Below are 21,166 nucleotides of genomic sequence, written 5' to 3' on the forward strand. Positions count from 1 at the left end.
AATCTGTTTGCACTATATGTGCACATGTATGTATGTACATGTTCATGTGTATGCATGGATTAAAAAAAAAAACAAAAAACCCTTCCAACTGCATCTTCCTCCCTCCTTCCTTCGCCATTCTGAGCAGGTCCTGCTATCAACTGCTGGAGTGTGCTCACTCTACACCTAGAGCTATAATTATTTTGCTTTAATTTTACAAAACCTTTTGTTCCATTCCCACGAGCCCACCTGATCCTTATATTACACTTGCTCTATTAAAACACTCATGCAGAACAAAGCACAGTTGTACTGATTCATAAGTAACTCACTCCCCACCCCCTCTTTTTCTTTCTACTAGGCTCATGCATCTTACCAAAGATTCATGACACTGTTCCTGATACCACTCCATGGTCCCATGTTTGCCTTTTTCTCCTTTCTCTAAAACCATTATCTTTACGTGCTTAGGGTCCAATTACACCATTGTCTGCTGCTGTTTTGAACTGCAGTTGTTCTCAGTCATTTTATGTTACGCTCTTTGGCACAACCAATATAGTGCAGAGGGTGCTACGGAATTTATTTGTTGTAATCGGACTCTAGAATTATTATTTTTTAATTATTATTATTCATATTCATAGGGTACAAGCAGCAGAGCTAGCCCTACATCTTCTCAAGGCAAGCCAAAGTCCACTTCTGGCCAGCCTCTGACACCAGCCTCCCCTATCTGCAGAAAAAGAGCCCAGCAGCAGCTCAGATCAAGCTGATCACTATTATTTGGGCATGGCCTGCATGAACCACTAGGCTTTACAGAAGACCAAAGACAGCAACAACAATTGCAATAGGATCTTTACAGAGGCACTCGTCATTTCAGATTTAAAAAAAACCCAAACCAACCTCTCATAAATTATTGCTGAAAAATGGAAGGACAGACTACAGACTGTCAGTAAAGATGGGAATAATTAAAGGGCTGTTTCATCTTCTGGTCCTGTACAACTTCCTTGAGCTAAGACAGCCTTAATTTTCTGGCTTATAAAACACTAAGCATTTTGTTAGGACTAAGCATCAGATAAATAATCATCAGCCAGAACACTGTATGTGAAGGCAGTGCTAGCAAAAAGCAAATAAAACCAGAAGGTAGACAATTTCTGAAGATGGAGAGCAGGACATTTTGCAGTGCTCTACTGAACACCAGAGGAGGTAGGTGAGCACAGGCCAGGCAAAGGGGTGAGAGAAGACAACAAGAGGAAGGAAAATGGGGTGTATGTATGTTTTTCTGGGTAACATGTGTAACAATGGTGAATACCAATTTGTAGCAATTAAAGAAAATAACAGGAAAAAAGGGGAATGTGGCAAGGCACAGAACAAACACATCTGTACAGGGTACAACCGAAAGTTGCAATTTACCAAAGAATAACCATTCTGCACATTTTATGTAGCATGTCAAATCTATCAGATTTTTTTCCCTTATTAAATCATCATTCTACAGCAACAATCATTCTCTCAATCAATCCCCCGTGTTAACAACTCTTAGTAATGACTAACTTGGCAGGAACTGATGTTTACATATATTTTAAAGTCCTGAGCACTGTTCTGTATTTTTGGATGCTAAATTTCCTTTACATTTTCTCTCTTATTTTTTAACCTGTTTTTAAAGGATGGATGCATTCAATTGGAAAATAAAATTTTGTGACACACACTCAGATTATGTTAGTTCAGGAAATTGGCAGTGGGATAAGAACAAAACCATTCACCTCCTGATTGCTGATTCAAATCTAGCCCAAGTGAGATTGTCACAGAAGCTAGAAGCCTCCCATGGTAGCTTGGTGATTTGAGATTATTTTTCATGAATCTCAATCCACTTTAGGCCAAGAACCAGAATCACAAATCCACTGCCTGAATGAGCATTAAGCAGCACCACTGCACACAGTAACAAGGGAGATGCCAAAAACCAGACTGGTTCTGGGGACAAACTTCCAACCTTATCCTAGGAAACGATCATTAAAAAGGCAGGGTATTTTGTTCCACATAAATGTGGAGGAAAAGAAACATATATATCTACCCATCAGACAGAAGATACCCCCTTGTAGTCACATCAGCTAGTTGTTGCAACATTTATCTGAGCTGTCTTATGTTGTGGCCCTGTATCACTTGAAAGCTCAGAGACAGGGAAGGCAGGAGGAGAGAATACAGCAAAGGTTTTCCATCATAAGCTCTGAAGAAGAAGTAGCAAACTCATGCAGTCCTTATACCTTAAAATCAAAAGATCCTCAGAGCTACTGAAGGCTTAAGTCATTATTTGTTCCATTTTCCCTGCCTAGATAAAAGACACAAATGAGGCATTTAATTTTGCAGAAGACCAAACCTAAGGAGGGTTGTGTTGCACTTTTTATTTTATTTGGGACACGACTGATTAACGAATCTATTAGCAAAGCCATTTCACTAAACAAACATCCTATAGCACACAACAAAATAGTGATGCTCAGGCATATTTCCCATGGCTCCTTCTTTTAGGGACCATGAATCATTAAAATCACTTGGGAATCAGCTATTCCAGCTTCCTCCCTCAGATACAAATGCTAACCTGAGAGAGGTAAAGATCTCAGGACTCACGAGTAGATTTAAGTTTTCCCATTGTCTGAAATGGAGCCAATGTAGATTTGGATCTGCACTCAGGTGCCTCTCTGTTATGTTTGATTTCACATTTGTGATGTTTATTCCTTAGAAAAAGGAAAAATGCACAGCTGACACACCATGTTTGCATGCACCTTGGAATTGTTCTTCAGTGACTGCAGCTTGGACATGCACTTGACTATTCAAAAGCAAGTGATATGAGAAAAAGAGCTGCCTTTAAATGGCCAAATATTGTTTATTTTACATGGGGAATTTCAGGAGCAAGTAGTTATTCTCAAGTTTTCAGAGATATTACTGAAAGTATTCATGTACACAGCAAGAAAAAGCTGGTGGGAAGGTCCCCCATTTTCTCCTTCCCTTGTTCTTCATTATTTTTTTTCCATTTCCCTTTTTGGCAAGAAGAAAAAGGAGGACACTGACAAATGGGGGGGGTGGGGGGAAGTATTGATTTGATGATCCTTGCCCAAAATAAAATTTTTGAGGAGTAGCCTTACAGATTGTAAAGTATAGCTGTAAATACAAACACATGTAAATGCTTCTATTACATAAAGTTGCAGTAAAATGTACTAAAATTCTAAATATACCTAAGCAGACAGATTAAGTACAGTTAAAAACTCAGCTGCTCAACTGGAAGAAGGAGACAAACAATAGTAAAACTATTAATAATTTGGAAAAAAAAATCACATCTTTGATATGAATTTAAACTTAGGATGTGACACAGAGAATGTTGATTTAATTTAGAAGTCATAAGGTTAATAATGCTGATTCACTGGCAGAGAATTCAAATACACATTGCATCTTCCTAAACCTTTTAAATTGTTTTGAGTATGTTTTGGGGAGGCTCTGGAAGGAGCCAACTTGTCAAGGGAACCTGTATCTGAGTGAAAGCCAGTGTTCAGTACATGACTCAAAATCATAAATTACATGCATTAGATGCATTAGTCCAGCAGAGCAAGGAACCTTCTATTTCAGGGAACAGGTATGGCTTCAATAAAAACAAAAAGAAATAATTTTCAGAATATGCAGTAAGTATACTACTTCAGCTCTCATTTAACATGAGTTTTTATGGACACCGACTACACTTCAGGAAAGCACTTGTGGACTTGCTCAGTGTTTTCAGGAAGTTGAAAAGCTCCAGCAATCAGAGAGAACTCAGATCTAAGTCTACTTCAACGTGCCTTGCCTATTGTGAGGAAAAAGCACTGTGATAATGTGCTGTGCACCAGTGTGCTGTTCAGACTGATTTTATGTGATTGATCATTTCAATAGTGAATCTGGACTCTTGGAATTCTTGGTCTCTGTGGAAGGTCAGATGCTTACTCAGAGCTGGTTTATCTTGATAGGTGACGTGCTGGGCTTCAAGCACTGGCATTTAAGCAGTGCCTTCAGTGACAGCCCATAGGCTGAAACCAGACCATCACTTTGTACCAAGTGACCTGCAAGCTGAGAGCCTTTACCAGGAGTCAAAGGACACAGACATTTACTGTGACATTCCCATGACAACATATTCACCAGTATGGAGAATAACACAACAGTAAATAAAATCTGTTCAGTTATTTTCTGCAGGAGAAAGTCTCAGGTGAAGAAAGACTACCTCAAGTGAAGATGCCATCACTTACACATGCCAGATTTGGCCTTGACAATAAATGTGAATCTACAGCAAGATTAGAATTTTACAATTAGCTTCACATGCTCCAATTAGTTTTTCTAGCTGCACAGAAAGCAGAGGAAGCTCAATAGTAAGACAACAGTGAGCTTTTGAAAAAACATTATAGGGAATAATTGTGCTCTGGAGAATTTATTTATTTACTAATGTAAACAGTACACACTGAGATAACATCTGGCAGTGTTTATTACAATGAAACCCAATCAATACTTCTGTCTACTACAATATCTGTCCACAAAAATAGTCATTCCTCCTGGCATCCACAAGAAATACTCAACTATCTATCACAGTAGCCTTTGTCAGCAAAAACAGAGGTTGGCACCCTAATTCTTCTATTAGAAATAATTACATGTACCTAGACATAAGAATGATGGTAGAAAATTGGAGAGAGAGATCCAGTTTGCAGCATCACAAAGAACATTAGAAATTAATAAAATCACAGAAATGAAATTTCAAACCTATGAAATGTTTTGGGTTGGAAGTGACCTTCAGGATTATATTGTTCCATCTTATTCCCCCTGCCCCGGGCAGCAATACCTTCCACTAAAGCAGGTGGCTTAAAGCCCTGTCCAGCCTGGCCTTAAACACTTTCAAGGATGGGGCACCCACAACTTCTCTGAACATCATCCCTAAAGAATTTCAAAAGGCAGCAGATCCCAGATATTTTTTCTTGTGCCTCAGAGGACGGTCCTGATTGATGGAAAGTTGAATCTGAGCCAGCAGTGCCCTGGAGCCAGGAGGGCTGACCCTCTCCTGGGGGCATCAGGCCCAGCATCACAGCCAGGCAGGGGAGGGGATTGTCCTGCTCTGCTCTGAGCTGGGGCGGCCTCACCTGGAACATTGTGTATAGTTCTGGTCACAGCATAAGAAGGGTAATAACGCTGTTAGAGAGTGTCCAAAGTAGGGTAATGAGGATGGAGAAGGGCCTTGAGGGGAAGCCATATGAGGAGCAGTTGAGGCCACTTGGTGTGTTCAGCCTGGAGAAGAGGAGACTGAGGACAGACCGCATTGCAGTTACAGCTTCCTTGTGAGGGGGAGAGGAGATCTCTGAATCCAAATATAAAAGTCACAGTCTCTGACCAGTGACAGGACCCGAGAGAATGGCCCAAAGTTTTGTCAGGGGAGATTTAGGCTGGATATCAGGAAAAGGTTCTTCACCCAGAGTGTGGTTGGACACCAGAACAGGCTCCCCAGAGTGGTCACAGCACCAAGCCTGGCAGAATTCAAGAGGAATTTGAGCAATGCTCTTAGGCACATGCTCTGAGGCATTTTAAAGCTGTAAGTAAAGGGAGAAAATTTGACTTCTTATTTCCTTTTGAAGTCAGGATTCAAAAAGAAGTGATACTGAACCCACATAATTAAAAAGCCAAAAATAAATTTGTTTTGAAAGTTCTGTGTATTAGAATTTCCAAGTAAGCCCTTTCATTTTTTGCTACTTCTGTATTTGCATTATTGCACATTGTTGTAGAAAAACTAGCAGTGTTTCGTGCAATGAAAAAAGTCACTGAGCATTAGCTTAGTTCTTACTGAACCTTCACCTTTTTGAAATCTAGGTGCCTTTTGCTATCTAACAAACAGATTGACGTGCAATAAGATATGCATTACTACTTACTTGTCACAAAATTAAGCAAAAAATAACAAAACCACACAAAAAAATCAATACTATTATTTCCTCCTTACATTTTTAATTGCTATAATTTTGCTTTTGTTGAAACAGTCATTTCCAAAGAAAAATTATATGTCTGATTAATGTGACTAGACATAAAATAAATGTACATTTGCCCCTGTTTAATTTCACATTTTGCTGGCTCATTGTTCAAGGCATTTCTATTTGTACAGGACCTAGAGGTGAAATAAGAGCTCTGTGCTACACCAAGTCCTGAGGCATGGGCTATGTTCAGAAGTTATTGTGGTGATATGTTACCTTTTTTCCCCATAAAAACTTCACTTTGACAAGATTATTGGGATTGTAGTTATGAACTGGGGAGAGCTGGGAGAAGAGGGGACACAATTTCTTTTCATCTCTCCTGGTCTAGATCTACTGGGCAGAAGAAAGCACATTTTAATTTGGACTAGTACACTGAACAGCCACTATATGCCATTATATGCGATGCCTGTTTCTATAATTTGTGTTTGGTAAGATTTGCACTAGGATTGCTTCTTAAACTTCTTACTATTTCTTGCCCTCCACACCAGTAATGTCTTACTAGAACCTAAAAGTCCTAATGACATGGCCATTAAGAATGAAGTGGGGAGGAATTATAAAATAGTGCTATATTGGCAAAGTGATGAAAGAAAACAAAACCTGACCTTCCAAGCACTGTAACTGGTGAAAATCCCACTAAAGCAAATGGAGTCCCTATTTAAAGGGCAACAGTACCACCCCCACTGCTATCCATTTAGCACATGAATCTGTGCTACACTTGCAAATACACAGAATATTTGACCTAGATTTAAGTATAGGGAGAAGACTGAGATTTCAAAAGTCCAGAAGAGCCTCCATTATCTCTTTCTATATTTAAGGAAACACAGGGCAAATGCAGACTGGATTCTGAAAACTCTCAACACTGAGAAAGATCAGCACAGGAGTTTCCACTTGCATTTCAGTGATGCAGAGGAATAAAAAGGCCAAACTGGGACAGAGACTGTGACTTTTATATTTGGATTCAGGGCAAGCATGAGCCCAGCCCCAGTTCAGTGAAGAACTGATTAGTCTGCGAAATTTGCCAGTTCCTCATCAACTCCACAAACTGAAGAACTGTTTCGTAAATTAGTATTAAAATTGAGCTGGATAAAATGGGGGAAAGGGAATAATTTCTAACAAATATAGTCTTGTCATCTTTCACAAAAGAACTCCACCTGAAAATAGGAATAAATCCAAAATAAACCTTAATTTAACCACTACTGGGCACAAACAGGCATGTGACATATTTTATGTCACTTTGGTATTAAAACAGGATAAATCTAGTTGTTTTAAGAAAAAAAAAAAAGGCTCTCTAAAGAAGGCAGGGTGTATTTATTTTCCCACTTTTTTACCAAAAAGTAAGACCTTTTCCTTTCCATCAGTTAAGGAAAGTCCTGTATTTCCAGCTGGACATCAGCCAGAGCAGTTGGTGTCTGCCCCTCACCCAGGATAAGACTTTTGGAGAGGAGGGAAAAGATGAACGCATAAATGCATCAGAGAGACCATAACGCAACCCATGTAAAGGCCCAGCTCAAGCATACATGTTTTGATTGATGTTTTATGCAATGACTCCTGTCTCCACTGAAAGGAATGTGGAAGAATCGCAGGGACTTTTTTTGGGCCAGGATTTCCCTCTTTATCTATAAAAGAAGTGATCAGAAAATGGCGGCACTTCATCCAGAAATGGTGTGCAGAGATCTGGCAGGGATCACAGGTGATAATTATGTTTGCAGAACCTCTCTGGGCACTACAAAGAACACTGGATTTGTCACATTGTTTACCTGTAGCACTGAATTCCTCCCAGTTCCACAGCCCTGAGTTGCCAGCTCTAGGAAGCAGCAGAGGGGAATTACAAAGTCCTATCCCATTCAGATGATGAGACCAAGTACTGGCAGCAGTAGAAGTGAGACTTAAATCTTTCATTACAGGGATATTCAGGCTTCCTACCATGTCAGCGAAGAAAAAAGGAAAAAAGCCTACTACCCCTTCCAAACTTCCACCAGTGCACCCCTGATTAATCACAACACAGCTTTGAGAATTAGTTCAGCATTAAATTAAGAAATTTTATTTTGTTCTAGAGTATATTTCTTTTACAAGAAACAGAAGAATAAGGAACTTAAAGAATATCTACTACATGGTATGGATACATTCTAAACATTATGACAGAGACACTGTGAGAGATTTTTAGAAATTAAATGCTTTTAAATGTAATTAAGTCATAATGAAGAGAATCACATAGAAAACTGTGCCCCTGACAGTATGACAATGCAGGGACATCAGAATTGTTTTCCACCATTCTAAGGCACAGGAAAATTCTGGCTATCTCATGTTAATGAAAGGCAAATTCTATAAGGGGATGGAAGATGCATTCATAAAAAAAGTAAAATGTCCCTAGCACATTTGGAATTCTCTAGGACACAAATGGTTTGCAGTAAGGAAAAATATCTTGCTGTTAAGAAATCCTGTCAATGGAAGAATCACCAAGCCTTTAGAGCTTCCCTCTCGTTGCCTCTAAGGCTGAACACCATCCAACAAGATGCTTCCCTTTGCCCTTAATACATCCCAAGTTCTGGACAAAGCCCCTAACTCTGGGGTTTGAATTCCACTTGGAGTCCTGCACCTAAATGTTACTGCATCTAGCTTTGGACCTGGTAGCACAGCGTCCTCTCACCACTTATCTCCATATCTTTGCAATAGTCTGAGACTTACATATAAGAAGAGAATGATGTTTTGAGCATCACAGAAGTCCAGGGACTATCTGAATGCAAAGCTTTGGTTCAATATCAGTCCAAAAATATATCTACTTATTTTTGTTATTCATTATAATTGTAACTACTAGTTGGGATTACCTTCCTGCACTAAAATTTTTCCTGAACTCTTGCCAAAGGACAGTTCCCTGCACAGGGCAGAAAAACACTTGAGGTGACCATGACTAGTATCCTGAAGAAAATAAGTCTTTGCTAGACATCTAGAACAGTACTAATTTCTGATTGTTCCCTTCAGTGCCATTCTGGAGCCATGACTATCAGCACGTAGACACAAGAACACCACAGCATAATAAATAATCCTAAAGAGACCAAGAGTTTGCCATGATAAATGTGTTCTTGAATGGCAAGCACAATCAGAGGAAGGGCAGATGTAGCTGTAAAAGAGCAGTATTTTCTAAGCTACACACACAAAGAAGCTGAGAAGTAGTAATACACCAATTCCTGACATGGGAAGAAATCACAAAGGGGATCGTTTCTGGTGTGATGTCACATGGCCAAGAGGCATCAAGACAAATTAAACAGCACCGAAGTCCTGGCAAAAGTAAAAAGAATAATCCTTTCCTTCCTGCAGGATTGAAACAGTTATGAGGAATCAAAACTCTTACATTCAGGTGCCATCCATGTGCATCACTACCTAGAGCAAACTTGCCTATTGACTCAGGGATTTTTCACATCTAAACATGCTACACTTCCAGTCGAGTTGATAGACTAATTTAATTCTATACCTTCTTGATCACCTGGTTCCTGTTCCCTCAGCATCCTCTCTCTGCATTCCTCAGGCTTTTGTGATGTCCATACCACTAGAATTTTCCTCTGGTTGCTAGCAACAAGCAGGCTAAAGCTGTCAGTAAGACACTAAATTCACCCCAAAGGATGATCATTTTAGAGCTGTTTGCTTCAGGAATCCAGTATCACTTGTTCTGGGGAAGTGACAGCCAGTCAGACATAAGAAAGTTAGTCGTGTATTAAAACAGGGCAACAGGCATGTCAAAACAGATTATCCTCTTCACTTGAAACCCAAAGAATGGAAAAAGGAACTGGGAAGAAATGCGAATTCATCTGTCTCTGACTCTGATTTTTCCACTGATGGTCTGATCTTACAAACTCTATACATAGGAACTGTGGTACTATACCCCACCTAAATGAATGGGGCTGCATGATCATAATCGAATCTGGTTTGTATTCAGAGAAGAGATGCAGTGATCTGGTGCACAACTGCTGTCATTGCTGTTGAGAGATATACACCTTATTTCTTGAAAAGTTTCTGCTGGTAAGAGTCACATGATTCTTGATTACCTGCTGCAAATCTTGGAAGAAATTAGATAATACTCTTCCATTCTACAAAAGATTTTAATTATTCAAAATTTCAATAAGAACACTGCATGAACTAGAATGAAATTTCTAAGGAAATATGATGAAAAAAAATCTGCCAAACAAAGCAACAGGTTCAAAAAATTGTTAATGCAGGTTTTGACTCAGAGATGCCTTCAGTTATTGCTGACACCAAAACATTTTGCACAGTCAAATACTTCTTTTTGGTTCTTATTTAAAACTAAACAAATAAAACAAATATTCTGATCTCTTTCATGCCAGTGGAAACTGTTAAAAACAACAGAACAATTTTGGCACAACAGATTAAAATATCTTCCTAATCCATTATCTAGATACTTCAGGGGCAATAGCAGGAAAGAGTGCAGTACGAATGAGATCCTCTAGAATAAAATTCAGAGCTAGACTATTTAGCCTAGTGAAGAAAACAGACCAGAAATTTGGGTAACTTACATTCATCAGACTGCCCTACATCAGACTCGAATTTGCAATGATTCAGCGAGAGTGTCCTCAGGGACACTGATGTAAATATGGAGTAACCACAATGCCTTTCTCTGGAGGCCCTCCCATTATACACTGGTTTAGCTAAACAATTTCATTTCAGATGGAACAAAATCGGAGTACTTTGGAAAAGGCAGGTCTGTGTTGCTTTTTTTCCTTTCATAGTTTATCGAATATCTCTGGTCTGAGATAACCTTCCTTGCTCAATAATATTTAATCTTTATTTTACCTTGAAGTAGAGTAGCAAATGCTTTGATAAATGGAGTGAAAGATTTTCCACTTTCACCATAACATCTTCAGGTGCTGAAATGTTGAAGTGTTTTACTGCAACTTGCTACAGCAGAGCTACACAGGGAATCAATGCTTATATTCCCATGCCTTTTTAACATGAGTGAATCACAGCCCATACTCCCTTATATACTAAAACAACCACACACCAGAGAGCCATTTTCCTATCCTCATCTAGTGTGGCCAGTATTCTGCAATAACAAGAGCTTCCATCTATGAAAAATGTCATGAGTCTACCCATTTGTACACTACAGCTGATAACCCTAACCTCCAGACCTACAGCATACAAACAAAGCCCCACACAACCCCTCCACCTCCCAAAAACCCCTTAAACATTTGTACGAAAACAAAAATAAAAACAACCCATGAGAGATTTAATGAAAAATAATTCCCAACTCCTTTTCTGTGCTAAGTTGTAAATGAGACTGATTAAAACCAACCTGAGAACTAAGAAAATTTTCTTAATTCTTGGCCAACTTCATTTTGAGATTTGCAGTTTCATTAAGTGAAAACATCTTTCTAGGATGTTTGCATGAAAATTCAGAAAACAGAGGCAATCATAAGAAAAGAGAGACAATTACAAAGCTCCTAATCTCCTGAGACATTTACCTTTTTGTAGCAGGCTTTACTGCAGCCTCATTACATATTTGCTCTGATCATCAATCCTATTTGCAACTTTCAACTGTCTCCATGTGCTTTATCAGAGGAGCTTGTATCAGGCAATACCTGGAGTGTCTCCATTAATCCAAATTTTAAAAACCAGTAACTGAAACAAATCAGTATTTGTGCACTGACTGGAAAGAAACCCTTGCAGACTCACTACGACTGAAAATGTCTTTCTGTGTCTATATGACTCCCTCCTCCATCCTTCTCTGAAAAAAGAAGGGTCAAAGCAAAATGCTGGCAGCTCAATGAAATCTTTGAAGACACAGTGTGCTTCCCAGTTGTGAGAGGATGGAAAAATGAGAACCCTGGAGATCTTTTGGGAACATTAGGCTTTATTAATCAGGAATGCACTTGCCACATACCAACATTCCCAAACGGGACACTGAACCAGATAAATGCCAGGGACTAACAGAACCCATCCAGCTCGGTTTTCTGTCTTATGGGAAGTTCCAGCATGCTCTGGGAGGTAGTTTTCCAAGCCATTCCTTAAAAAAGAAACCTCCCCTGCTTCCATAGTACCTATAGGTTATGTGTTCCAGAACTTTACAACCCCTACAGGCAGAACATGGCTCCTAATATCTAACTTGGTAATTTTCACTACTCATTGAACTGATTTCTTTAGGTCTTTGTCCCAATGGACATGAAGAACAATTAATCACTGTGCTCTTGATTATAAATTTTCACTCAATAGATTTTTTTTTTTTAGTAGATTCTCGTTAAGGTACAACAAAAGCAACACTTTCAGAAGTATATAATGCCAGGTAGGGCTCCTACATATCCTCTTGCCCCTGGGCCAGATAACAATCAACCAGTTTCTGCTTTCTTCACAATTTTAAGGCTAGGACAATTTCTGCCTTGACAAACATTTTTGACCTCTCCACATTTCCACTGGGGTTTTACAGGTAGAAATCAGGGCAGAATTTATCCCCATGAGTTTCTGGATTAATGCCTTGGTAAAGGAAGGGGAAAAGGCAAAATTAATTCTCTTTGTTAGTGCTAATGCTATTCCTCAGGGATAGCTGGCCCCAAGACATTCATCTTTGTTCAAAGCAAGCACAATTCCATACTCATTTCACATTTGCAGTACAGATTCTACAAGCCAATATCTGCATTAAAAAAAAAAGGCTTAAACCCACAAGAGTATGCATTCTGTTAGAGGACCAGGAACTGGGAATAGACTCAAAGCCCATCTTAGCCCACCTGAAATTCTAGCTAAAACATCAAGTTATAGGAGGAAAGGTCAGGTCCCAAATTCATCAAGAATCATGAGGATTCTTGCACTGAAAAGAACATGGTAGTGCATGTAGTGCTCGTTTGTTGCTTCAAAACTATTCCTTCATCTAAAAGCAGAGCTGTGATGGACGAAGGCCTTCCCAGCCCTGACATCCTGACGCTACACATGCAGCCTGTACTCTGGGATGCCAGCTCACTGTGTCACATTGGCTTGGGTTCTGCCTCTTCCTTTCCTTATGCCTGCAAGCTCAATTGAACTTATGAAAATTCAAACTGTCTTCTGTCTGTTTCATACATCATCAGCAAACAATCACTAGACAAAATGAATTTGCTCTCTGTAATTTGGAGGTTACACAAATGCCTCTGCTGTATAATGCAAAAAAAAAAAAAGGAATAAAGTTTGGTATGCAAGGTTAACTCAGCATGGAGCAAAGTAGCAAAGAAACAGAGGGAGAACAAAAACAATAAAATACTCAAAAGTGGGGAGAGTGACATGAGAAATACTCCTGTAAATTGGAGTTGGCCTTGCTACTTTTGAGTGATGGGATTAAACAAAGGCACAAGCGACTCATGAAAGATCACCCCCAAGAGTGGTTGTATGGTTCCTCATAATTTGTCTACCCAACATACTTATTTATAGTAACAATGGTTACTATTTATCTCCTAAGAGCTCTGCAAACACAAATTCACAAATTCAATAATGTTCACATAGCTGTATCATTTTGAACCAGACTGAAAGAGTGATCTGCTGAACAAGGCACAGTGAGGTTAAATGACTTGTCCAATGCCGCTCATTATCCATAATGAGTATCACTATCCACTCAGTATCCATAAAGATTAGAACACCAGATCACTTGGTCACTGATCAAATCAGGCTGTGTAAAGCTGAATTCTTGACAAACCAACCTCTTTTTTAACAAAAATAACATGGCATATACTCCTTATTGCCCTCACCCCATGGCAACATAACTAAAACTATTGCTTTGAAAGCACATACTTTTCTTTCACACACAATATGTGCTGTCATTGTCTCATTCTAAAATCATGCAGACACTGAGTGCGAGCAGAGGTACGTCCTCGTGCTTGGCTTAATCCTATTTGGGGTTAGTTGCAAACAGAAAGTACTAAACCACATCCTTAAGGTTAAGCATTTGAGTAGTCCCATTGACTTCAAAAGGTCTGCTTGACTATCAACCCAGATGATTTCAGTTCAGAGAACCCAACAGAGCAAGAATCCAGCCCACACACCTTTTGCATTAGGAGAATATCTGTACCACATTCAGCAAGGGGAGTTTTTCATGCAACTGTCTGACAGATGTTCAGGTGTATCTCAATGCTTCTTCTAATGCCATGTACCAAGTATTTTTTATTAGACAAAATTTGGCTCGTCTCATATTAATCATTCACTTTAGGGACATCCCTACATTAAAGCAAGATTTCCACCCTTTAATTAACGAAATAACTAACGAAACTACCAGGATATGGCTTGCCTTTGCCGTTTTTCGGTTAATACAGGAAAGCCCAAATAGCAAGTTCACCTTTTTAAGGATCTTACAATTAGAAACACCTGATTACAGGAAACAGAGGAAACAAAAGAAATCCTTAAAGCATACCTTCCTCTATAGAAAGTGTCACTATTTTTACTGTGCCAAGCAACTATTTACATGGACAAAAGGTATACCAAGAACCACATCCTCATTTTACAGGACATACATGCTTATGAAAAACTTTCCTCACTTTGTTCTTCTGTATTTCAGAGGCAGGCTATGCCAAGGCTACAGAACTTAAAAGCAGCTACAAGCTTAAAAGGGGGGGGGTGTTAATAAGTTTTGTTGTTGTTGTTGTAATTTCTTTTTTTTGTTTGTTTCTGGGTTTTTTTTAGCTGTTAGGACAAGAAACTCAAGGATTAAAAATATGGGCCTTTACTTCATGGAATGGAAAGAAGACCTAAGCAGAACAGTCTTAGGAGTCATAATCCCACATTCCATTCCTACTTTGCCCACTGATTTACTTGGACCTTGAGAAAGCTGCTCAACATCTGTGTGTGAATGCACTTGACACTCTTGATTAAAAAAGGAAACCAAAAATATGTCCTGAGCATGAGTTTTACACTTGTGTATTTATTTTCCCTTCAAAATCTAGAGTCTCATATACCTAAAAAAAGCTCATCCCAGCCAGCACCAATTGATACTCTTATTTTGTCTTGGGCTCTCCGTGCAGGACTTAGTGACCATCTGGATCCTAAGGATTCAAAGAACTTGCCTTAATTCACTCTTACACTGCTGCTGCATTTTGGAAAGAGAATTACTCCTGCTTTCCAACAAAAATTTTCCTGGTTGTTCACACTAAATTGCAAGACAAGCATAAAATTTGCTACTCACAGACTCAGAAGAGTTCCCCCATTTTTCCCTGAACACCTCCCTATAAATTGCTGCTGGACCCAGGAAATCCGTGACTGTTCTCAACTCAGCTCACCAGTGTAATTGCAAGGTTAACCTCTGGTGGCCAGGGAAGCTGCTCACATTCAGCAATAAAGAGCAGAAAATGTTAAATACCATTCACTGGCCACAGCCTGCAGTTAATACACAATATTTAAACAACACAATGGCATGGCCCTTGCCAGTAATGTAAAAACACAGTGGAGTAGAGCCAGAATGGCACAATCTGCCTGTCTGAGTCATGCTTGGCACTGTGTGCTGGAGGGGAAGGCTTTAGCTGCCCACAGTGTAACTGTACCCTTCAGCTAGATTACAATAAAACATTAAAATATATTAAAAAAAGGGGATGAGGGGTGTGGTGGTAAAGGCATGATAAACCCCCTCTAATAGTTAAAATATTTTAAAACTGAAGTATCAAAGTACCACTTTGGAAGAAGGCTCTGGATTTCATTAGAGACTGCACATTTTGATCTTAAACAAGAAAACAAACTGACTTTGCTTTGTAATATTCCACAGCTTTGTACTGTTCAACTGAAATCGATCTTTTCCTTCTTTCCTTCTTTCTTCTTTTTTTTCATTTGTTATTTCATTTAATTAAGAGTATCTGAATCTGCTATATTTTCCAATCCTCTTTTGCATGCCTGTTGTTCAGTCACTGAAGTTCCAAATCTTAATTACTAACCCAAATACATTCAATGAACAGATTCTGAATAAGAGTAGACTAGAGTGATGTGCAATCTGACTTGCATTTATAGAATAACTATGCTCTTAGAAAAAAACGCCTTTCTTGCTGAGACATAGATGTTATTTTGACTGTTTTGTTGTGTCACAGCGGAGATGAATTAGGCATTTCTGCCTTCATCTGCACCCTAAAGCAGCTGAAGTCCCCTGTGATGTCATCAGAAAGTTGTTTGTTTTTTTTCTCATACAAAGGAGAAGAATTTGTTACGACATTATGAGAAGAGAATAAACTGTATTTTGTGCTATAAGGAATCTTCTGCTACTTTCTGTTATCTCTGCACCAACGTGCAGAAATCCTCTCTGACAAAGCGACAGCAACTGTAAGTCAACAGAGATGCACAGTATTCCTAATACTATTCAAAACAAAGCAGGAAAGAATGATCTATTCAGTGCTCTGAAATTAAAGATCTGCAAGATGTAAGTTCCTTTTTAATTTTTAAATAAAACATCCTTTGAACTTCTAAATCCCATTCAAGGGGATTCTGACCTTTATCCAAGACCAGCTACTGTGCTAACACTTTGGACGCATATAGAGGAAAATACGGACAAAAGGTACCGGAAAAGCTTTTACTTACAGGAATGCAGTGTGGCTTAATCTTTTTGTTTTTAAGGTGCAGTGATTTCAGCATCTACAATGTAACTTCAGGCAGTCTGAAAAGAAACAGGTTAAAATCTCTTTCAGTTATAATTGGTATTTCAGATTTAATTAAAAATTAAACTTTCATAATGTTTCACCATCCAAAGCAATGCATTATCAGTCAAGCGTAGCCTTTTTTTTGTTAAAAGAAGCTCTTCCCAGAGTAGTTTGCAATGAAAGAAAAAGGGAAAAAAAGCAATTGAGAGTAGCAAAATATATTTCTTCAGCAAAAGATCTCTGAATAATTTGGAAAGAAGCCTTCTGCCACTTAATTTTAACAATCAACCTTATACTAATTAAAAAAAACCCCCACAATTAAAAAAAACAGAAAAACACCACCACATACCAAAGACTGTGAGGATAAAAATGTTAATTTCAGCAAAACAAGGACATTGCTAGGACCAGAACATACGCACCAAAAGGGAAAATATGGTTTTACATAATGCCAGCCAACAACATTTTTTACAAATTCGTTCTACAGCACACAGCATATTCAGACTATTGCATGGAGAAGCAGAGGAAGACAAGTTCAGAAAGAGTAAAGCTGTTTTTTTAAGTGTACAAGGCAAAAAGTCCCTTGCAACCCTTTGTTAAGGGATACAAAATAGCTCTACTATAAAACTGCGTGGTTTCTTATCATGTAAAATAAATGTCACATTACTGTGCAAAACAGATGATTAAGAAGTGATAGCTGCAGACACAGCATTCGAACAGATGCAAAAAAATATTTTTTTCAAAATGCAGTTGAAATAGTTAGAATGACAATAAAACTCCAGGGGTTGTACCATAAATATGAGTTTAAATGTTAGACTGGAGTTTAAAACCTGTGGTTTTAATTATATCTAATTATAAAGGCTCCAAAACCAGGAGAAACGAGAAAAACAAAAAAATATTAATAATAAATTAAAACAATTTTGCAATAAGTTGTCAGGATTTGGCCTCGTAATAACAAACCATACAGCACTATACACAGACACATACAATGTACCAATGACTCATTAAAGGAACAAATCAAAACTTCATTAAATTTTATTTTTAAAAGGTGACAGTAGAACTTGTCTAATTTACCCCATTCAAAGTCAAAGCTATTCTCCTTACCAGCAGCATACTCAAAGAGATGGTCACATAAATCCCAGATGCAAATCTAATACTGTTTTTAAATGTACCACAGGCTGGGAGCAATTCCTATGTGTAATTTTACTTTGTTCTCCCGTAAGTAAAAATACAATTCCTCAGATGTCAGTGTTATATGAGGCTTCTCGATCCGTCCTTATGGATCTTTAAAATAAAATGCACCATACCAAACAAAATACTGTCACACAAACATGTTCATACACACACCAATACCACAAACAAAAATGAGCTCACAAACTTCTCTGTAGGTTTAAGTTTTCCAGTCTGTCAGGGTCAGAGGTATTGAAGAGCAGGAGGCAAAACAGAAAGCACAGACGGGGACAGAACAGGAAGAACCAGAAACAATTCTTGAGCATTTGAATGAATGAGAGACCCCTGATAGAGGCACTAGGATGATGCTGCCACAAGATAACCTTTATAGGTTTGGATGAAATTTTTCCTGAAGGAACCACCTGAGACACATGTTCCTCTGCTCCTCTTCCTTTAGACAACCTTATATCAAGCAATTTTCCTTCTTTCTCCTGATTGACATCTAATAAGGTAGACAAACAGTGAAGAAATTCAGGCAAAAAATGGGTAAGTCATCAGCAGCAGGCAACAGCACAAGTGCCACATACGGGATAACAGTTTCAGCCTTTGAACTTCCATTTCTTTTACTTTCTTCCCCTTCCAAATTTACCCCTTTTCTAACATCTTCAGGACTGTAATGCTGGCTTGCTGGCAGGGAAGGAGAAAGGCAGCAGTATTTAAAATCCAAAGCTATTTCTTCTAATGAATGCAATGAAAAACTGACCTCAACTGAGAAAACAAAGAGCATTCACTGAGGGTGAAATGTATTCCTGTGCAGAGAGCCAGTATAGAGACTGCACCGCTGAAGCCCTATTCCAATGACCTAAATAGGAATAAATTGGTGCATGGACTTGACCACAGTGAATTTTGTCCAAAATTTCAAATTTTTTTTGTAGAGAACAAGGAAACACATGGGTGTCTCTTGTCAAAGCACAAAGACACAGCACCTCCTTCCCATGCTGGGCACAATCCTGACAACTGCTCTTCAGTGTATCTTCCTAGTGTTTTTTAGCTCAAGTCTTTTGTGCTTTGCCTATGAAAGGGAAAGGAGAGAATGCAACATTTGGCATCACTCTGTAAGTCAGCCCGAGGACACAGTGCCTGCAGATAAAGTGGTCCCTCTCCTCAAGGCAGGCATACTTAGCACGCACTGTGATTCCTCTAATACAAGAAACAGAGCCTCAGAAAAAGCTCTCTGTAAGAGCTTGCCTTCCTATGCACAGGTGAGGATGCATAACACTTGTGGGGCAGGAGATCATGATTGTTAAGTGAAAGGGGTGCCCTAATCCCCTTGTGGAAAGAAAAGAGGCATGGCTCAAGAACAATGAACTTCTGCTTGAGAGAAGCCCAAGAGCTGGAATTGCAAGAATGAGGAGTATGACGGGTCAGGAACAAGGCACATGAGTAAAGTGTTAAAAACAAGGCAAGTGTTGCCTCTTAGTAAAGGCTTTAAAAACAAAATATCAGAAGGTAAACAGGTTTCACTTTGCTTTCTCACAAACCTTCTTGGCATAAAGCTTATGCAGAGTGTGAAAACTATGAGAGCAAAGCTACCAATTCTACAATGACTGAAGCTCATTAGCAATATTCCACGACTTGCATGACTCTACTTTGCCTGACTCACGGTTATGGTCTAATTCCCCACTTTGATAAGAATCAGATTCCGTCAATCTAAAAAATTAAAGGGAAGGGAAAAACATGTAATTTTTTATCAGGAAACATTTCAGAAGATGTCAGCCTTCTACAAACTCTTAGCAATAAAAAAGTTCCATATCTGTAAAGCTTTGATTTTTCTTGAGTAACTTAAGTCAGCTGGAGCAGGTCAGTTAGATTCATACATAGCTGATTAGTTACGAAGAGAAGGAAGACTAGAGGAGAATACAACACTTTTTGATATCTTTAGAAATTTCTAGATATAGAAATTACAACCTCAGTCAACTGATCTTTTTCAAGCTCACTTCTTGAACTGGAAATCAACAATGAAGCCACTGCCACAAGTAACTATTCAAATAAAGTAAAATACTAATGTCCTTACTCAAGAAAAAACCTCATTGATAATATTAAGGAACTTGTCTTCAACAACCAGGGTATAAGGGAAAGGGAGGGCACTGGGAGACAAATGGACACACTCAAACAAAAAAATAAGCCCTTTACCTTGAAGACAATATTCAAAAATACTCATGGGCCAGTTAAGAGACCTCAATCCAACTTCCGAATCTAAATAATTACTCTAGGATATGGCCCAGAATAATTGTGTCACAGAAATGAAAAAGGAAACTCAATTGTACAGATACCGCATCTAGCAACAAACTCTGAAATTGGAACCAGTATAGACACACCAGCACAATACTCCGTTCATATTCACTGGTAAAACAAAAGAGCAAATCTTATCAACACAGATATGGCACTACTTTACTGCTTTTTTTAGGTGAATGCACTTTAGTTGGTATTAACTCTGTATAAACAGCTTTACTTTTGTCACCTGTTCCTTGTCCTGAGTGGAGAGAAAAAAAAGGAAAAAAAAAAAGTAATAGCAGTGCTTGAAAAATCCTCCCAAAAAGTTTGAATAGGAGGTCTTACTACACTTTCAAAAATATGCTGTAATTTAGGTTATTTCCAGCTGTGCCTTCGAACTCATAGCCATTTGTGGCTCAAACCAGAGTCACAGGGCTGTTGATGGGAGAAACCTGGGGGGCTTTGTAATCTGGAGGAATGGGAGCAGAGGACAATCTACATCACTGTGCTGGGATCAAGGGTTCCTCCCACTGCAGGAATGGACAACAGGAGATTGAAGGTTTCTTTGTCAAAATTGTAAATCTCCATCTGTTATTGGTTTACTGCAAAGAAGAATGCCCACTGAGATTTTTGTCTTCCTCATGGCATTCATCCTCCAAGTTTACTTTCTCAGAGAAGATGACACCCATTACAAATTTTAATTTCCAAACCATGGGTGTTTCAGCTAGAAAAGCATTTTAATCAGGAAAAAGATGTATTTTTGGCTGCAAGTCACACACACCCCATATCCCCAAAAGTATCTGAACTTTTTTTTTGTTCAGGTATGATAAAACCTGCCTTTGGGCGAAGACTAAGACTCCTTGAAATCTCACTTTCAAAAAGTTAGAGAGAATCAACTGTATAAAAGCTGCAATGCACAATCCACTCTAATGGTCACTTGGAAACAGGTACTGGATACAATTTCTCCATAAGGGCCTTCAAACCTATTAAACATATTGGATCCCTTAACAGCACAGTCCATCCCCCTCATTTATTCCTCCTGATAACAGAGTTAGCAACAAGCACTTGAGAAGCCCAGCTGTGAAAGCACATGAGAAGCTGAACTTCTCAACCCACAGACGAGTTGGTCTCTGTAACTGCACTTAGGATCTGACCTGGACTCCCAATGTT

At 38.8% G+C, this 21,166-nt stretch overlaps 1 protein-coding gene across 14 annotated transcripts in view; it reads right to left on the reverse strand.

Annotated features, from left to right (window-relative positions):
• ZBTB20 (zinc finger and BTB domain containing 20) overlaps positions 1–21,166 on the reverse strand; it is a 473,219-nt gene that overhangs the window by 294,645 nt on the left and 157,408 nt on the right. For all 14 annotated transcript variants that reach the window (XM_039717811.1, XM_039717807.1, XM_039717813.1 and 11 more), the window contains one exon: positions 16,497–16,572. In XM_039717811.1, the coding sequence (XP_039573745.1) occupies positions 16,497–16,550 (54 nt within the window). In that variant the 5' untranslated portion in view covers positions 16,551–16,572. The remainder of the gene's footprint in view (positions 1–16,496; positions 16,573–21,166) is intronic.

Source organism: Passer montanus, unplaced genomic scaffold (assembly GCF_014805655.1).
Source record: "Passer montanus isolate IOZ18808 unplaced genomic scaffold, ASM1480565v1 scaffold39, whole genome shotgun sequence".
Taxonomy (NCBI): Eukaryota; Metazoa; Chordata; class Aves; order Passeriformes; family Passeridae; genus Passer; species Passer montanus.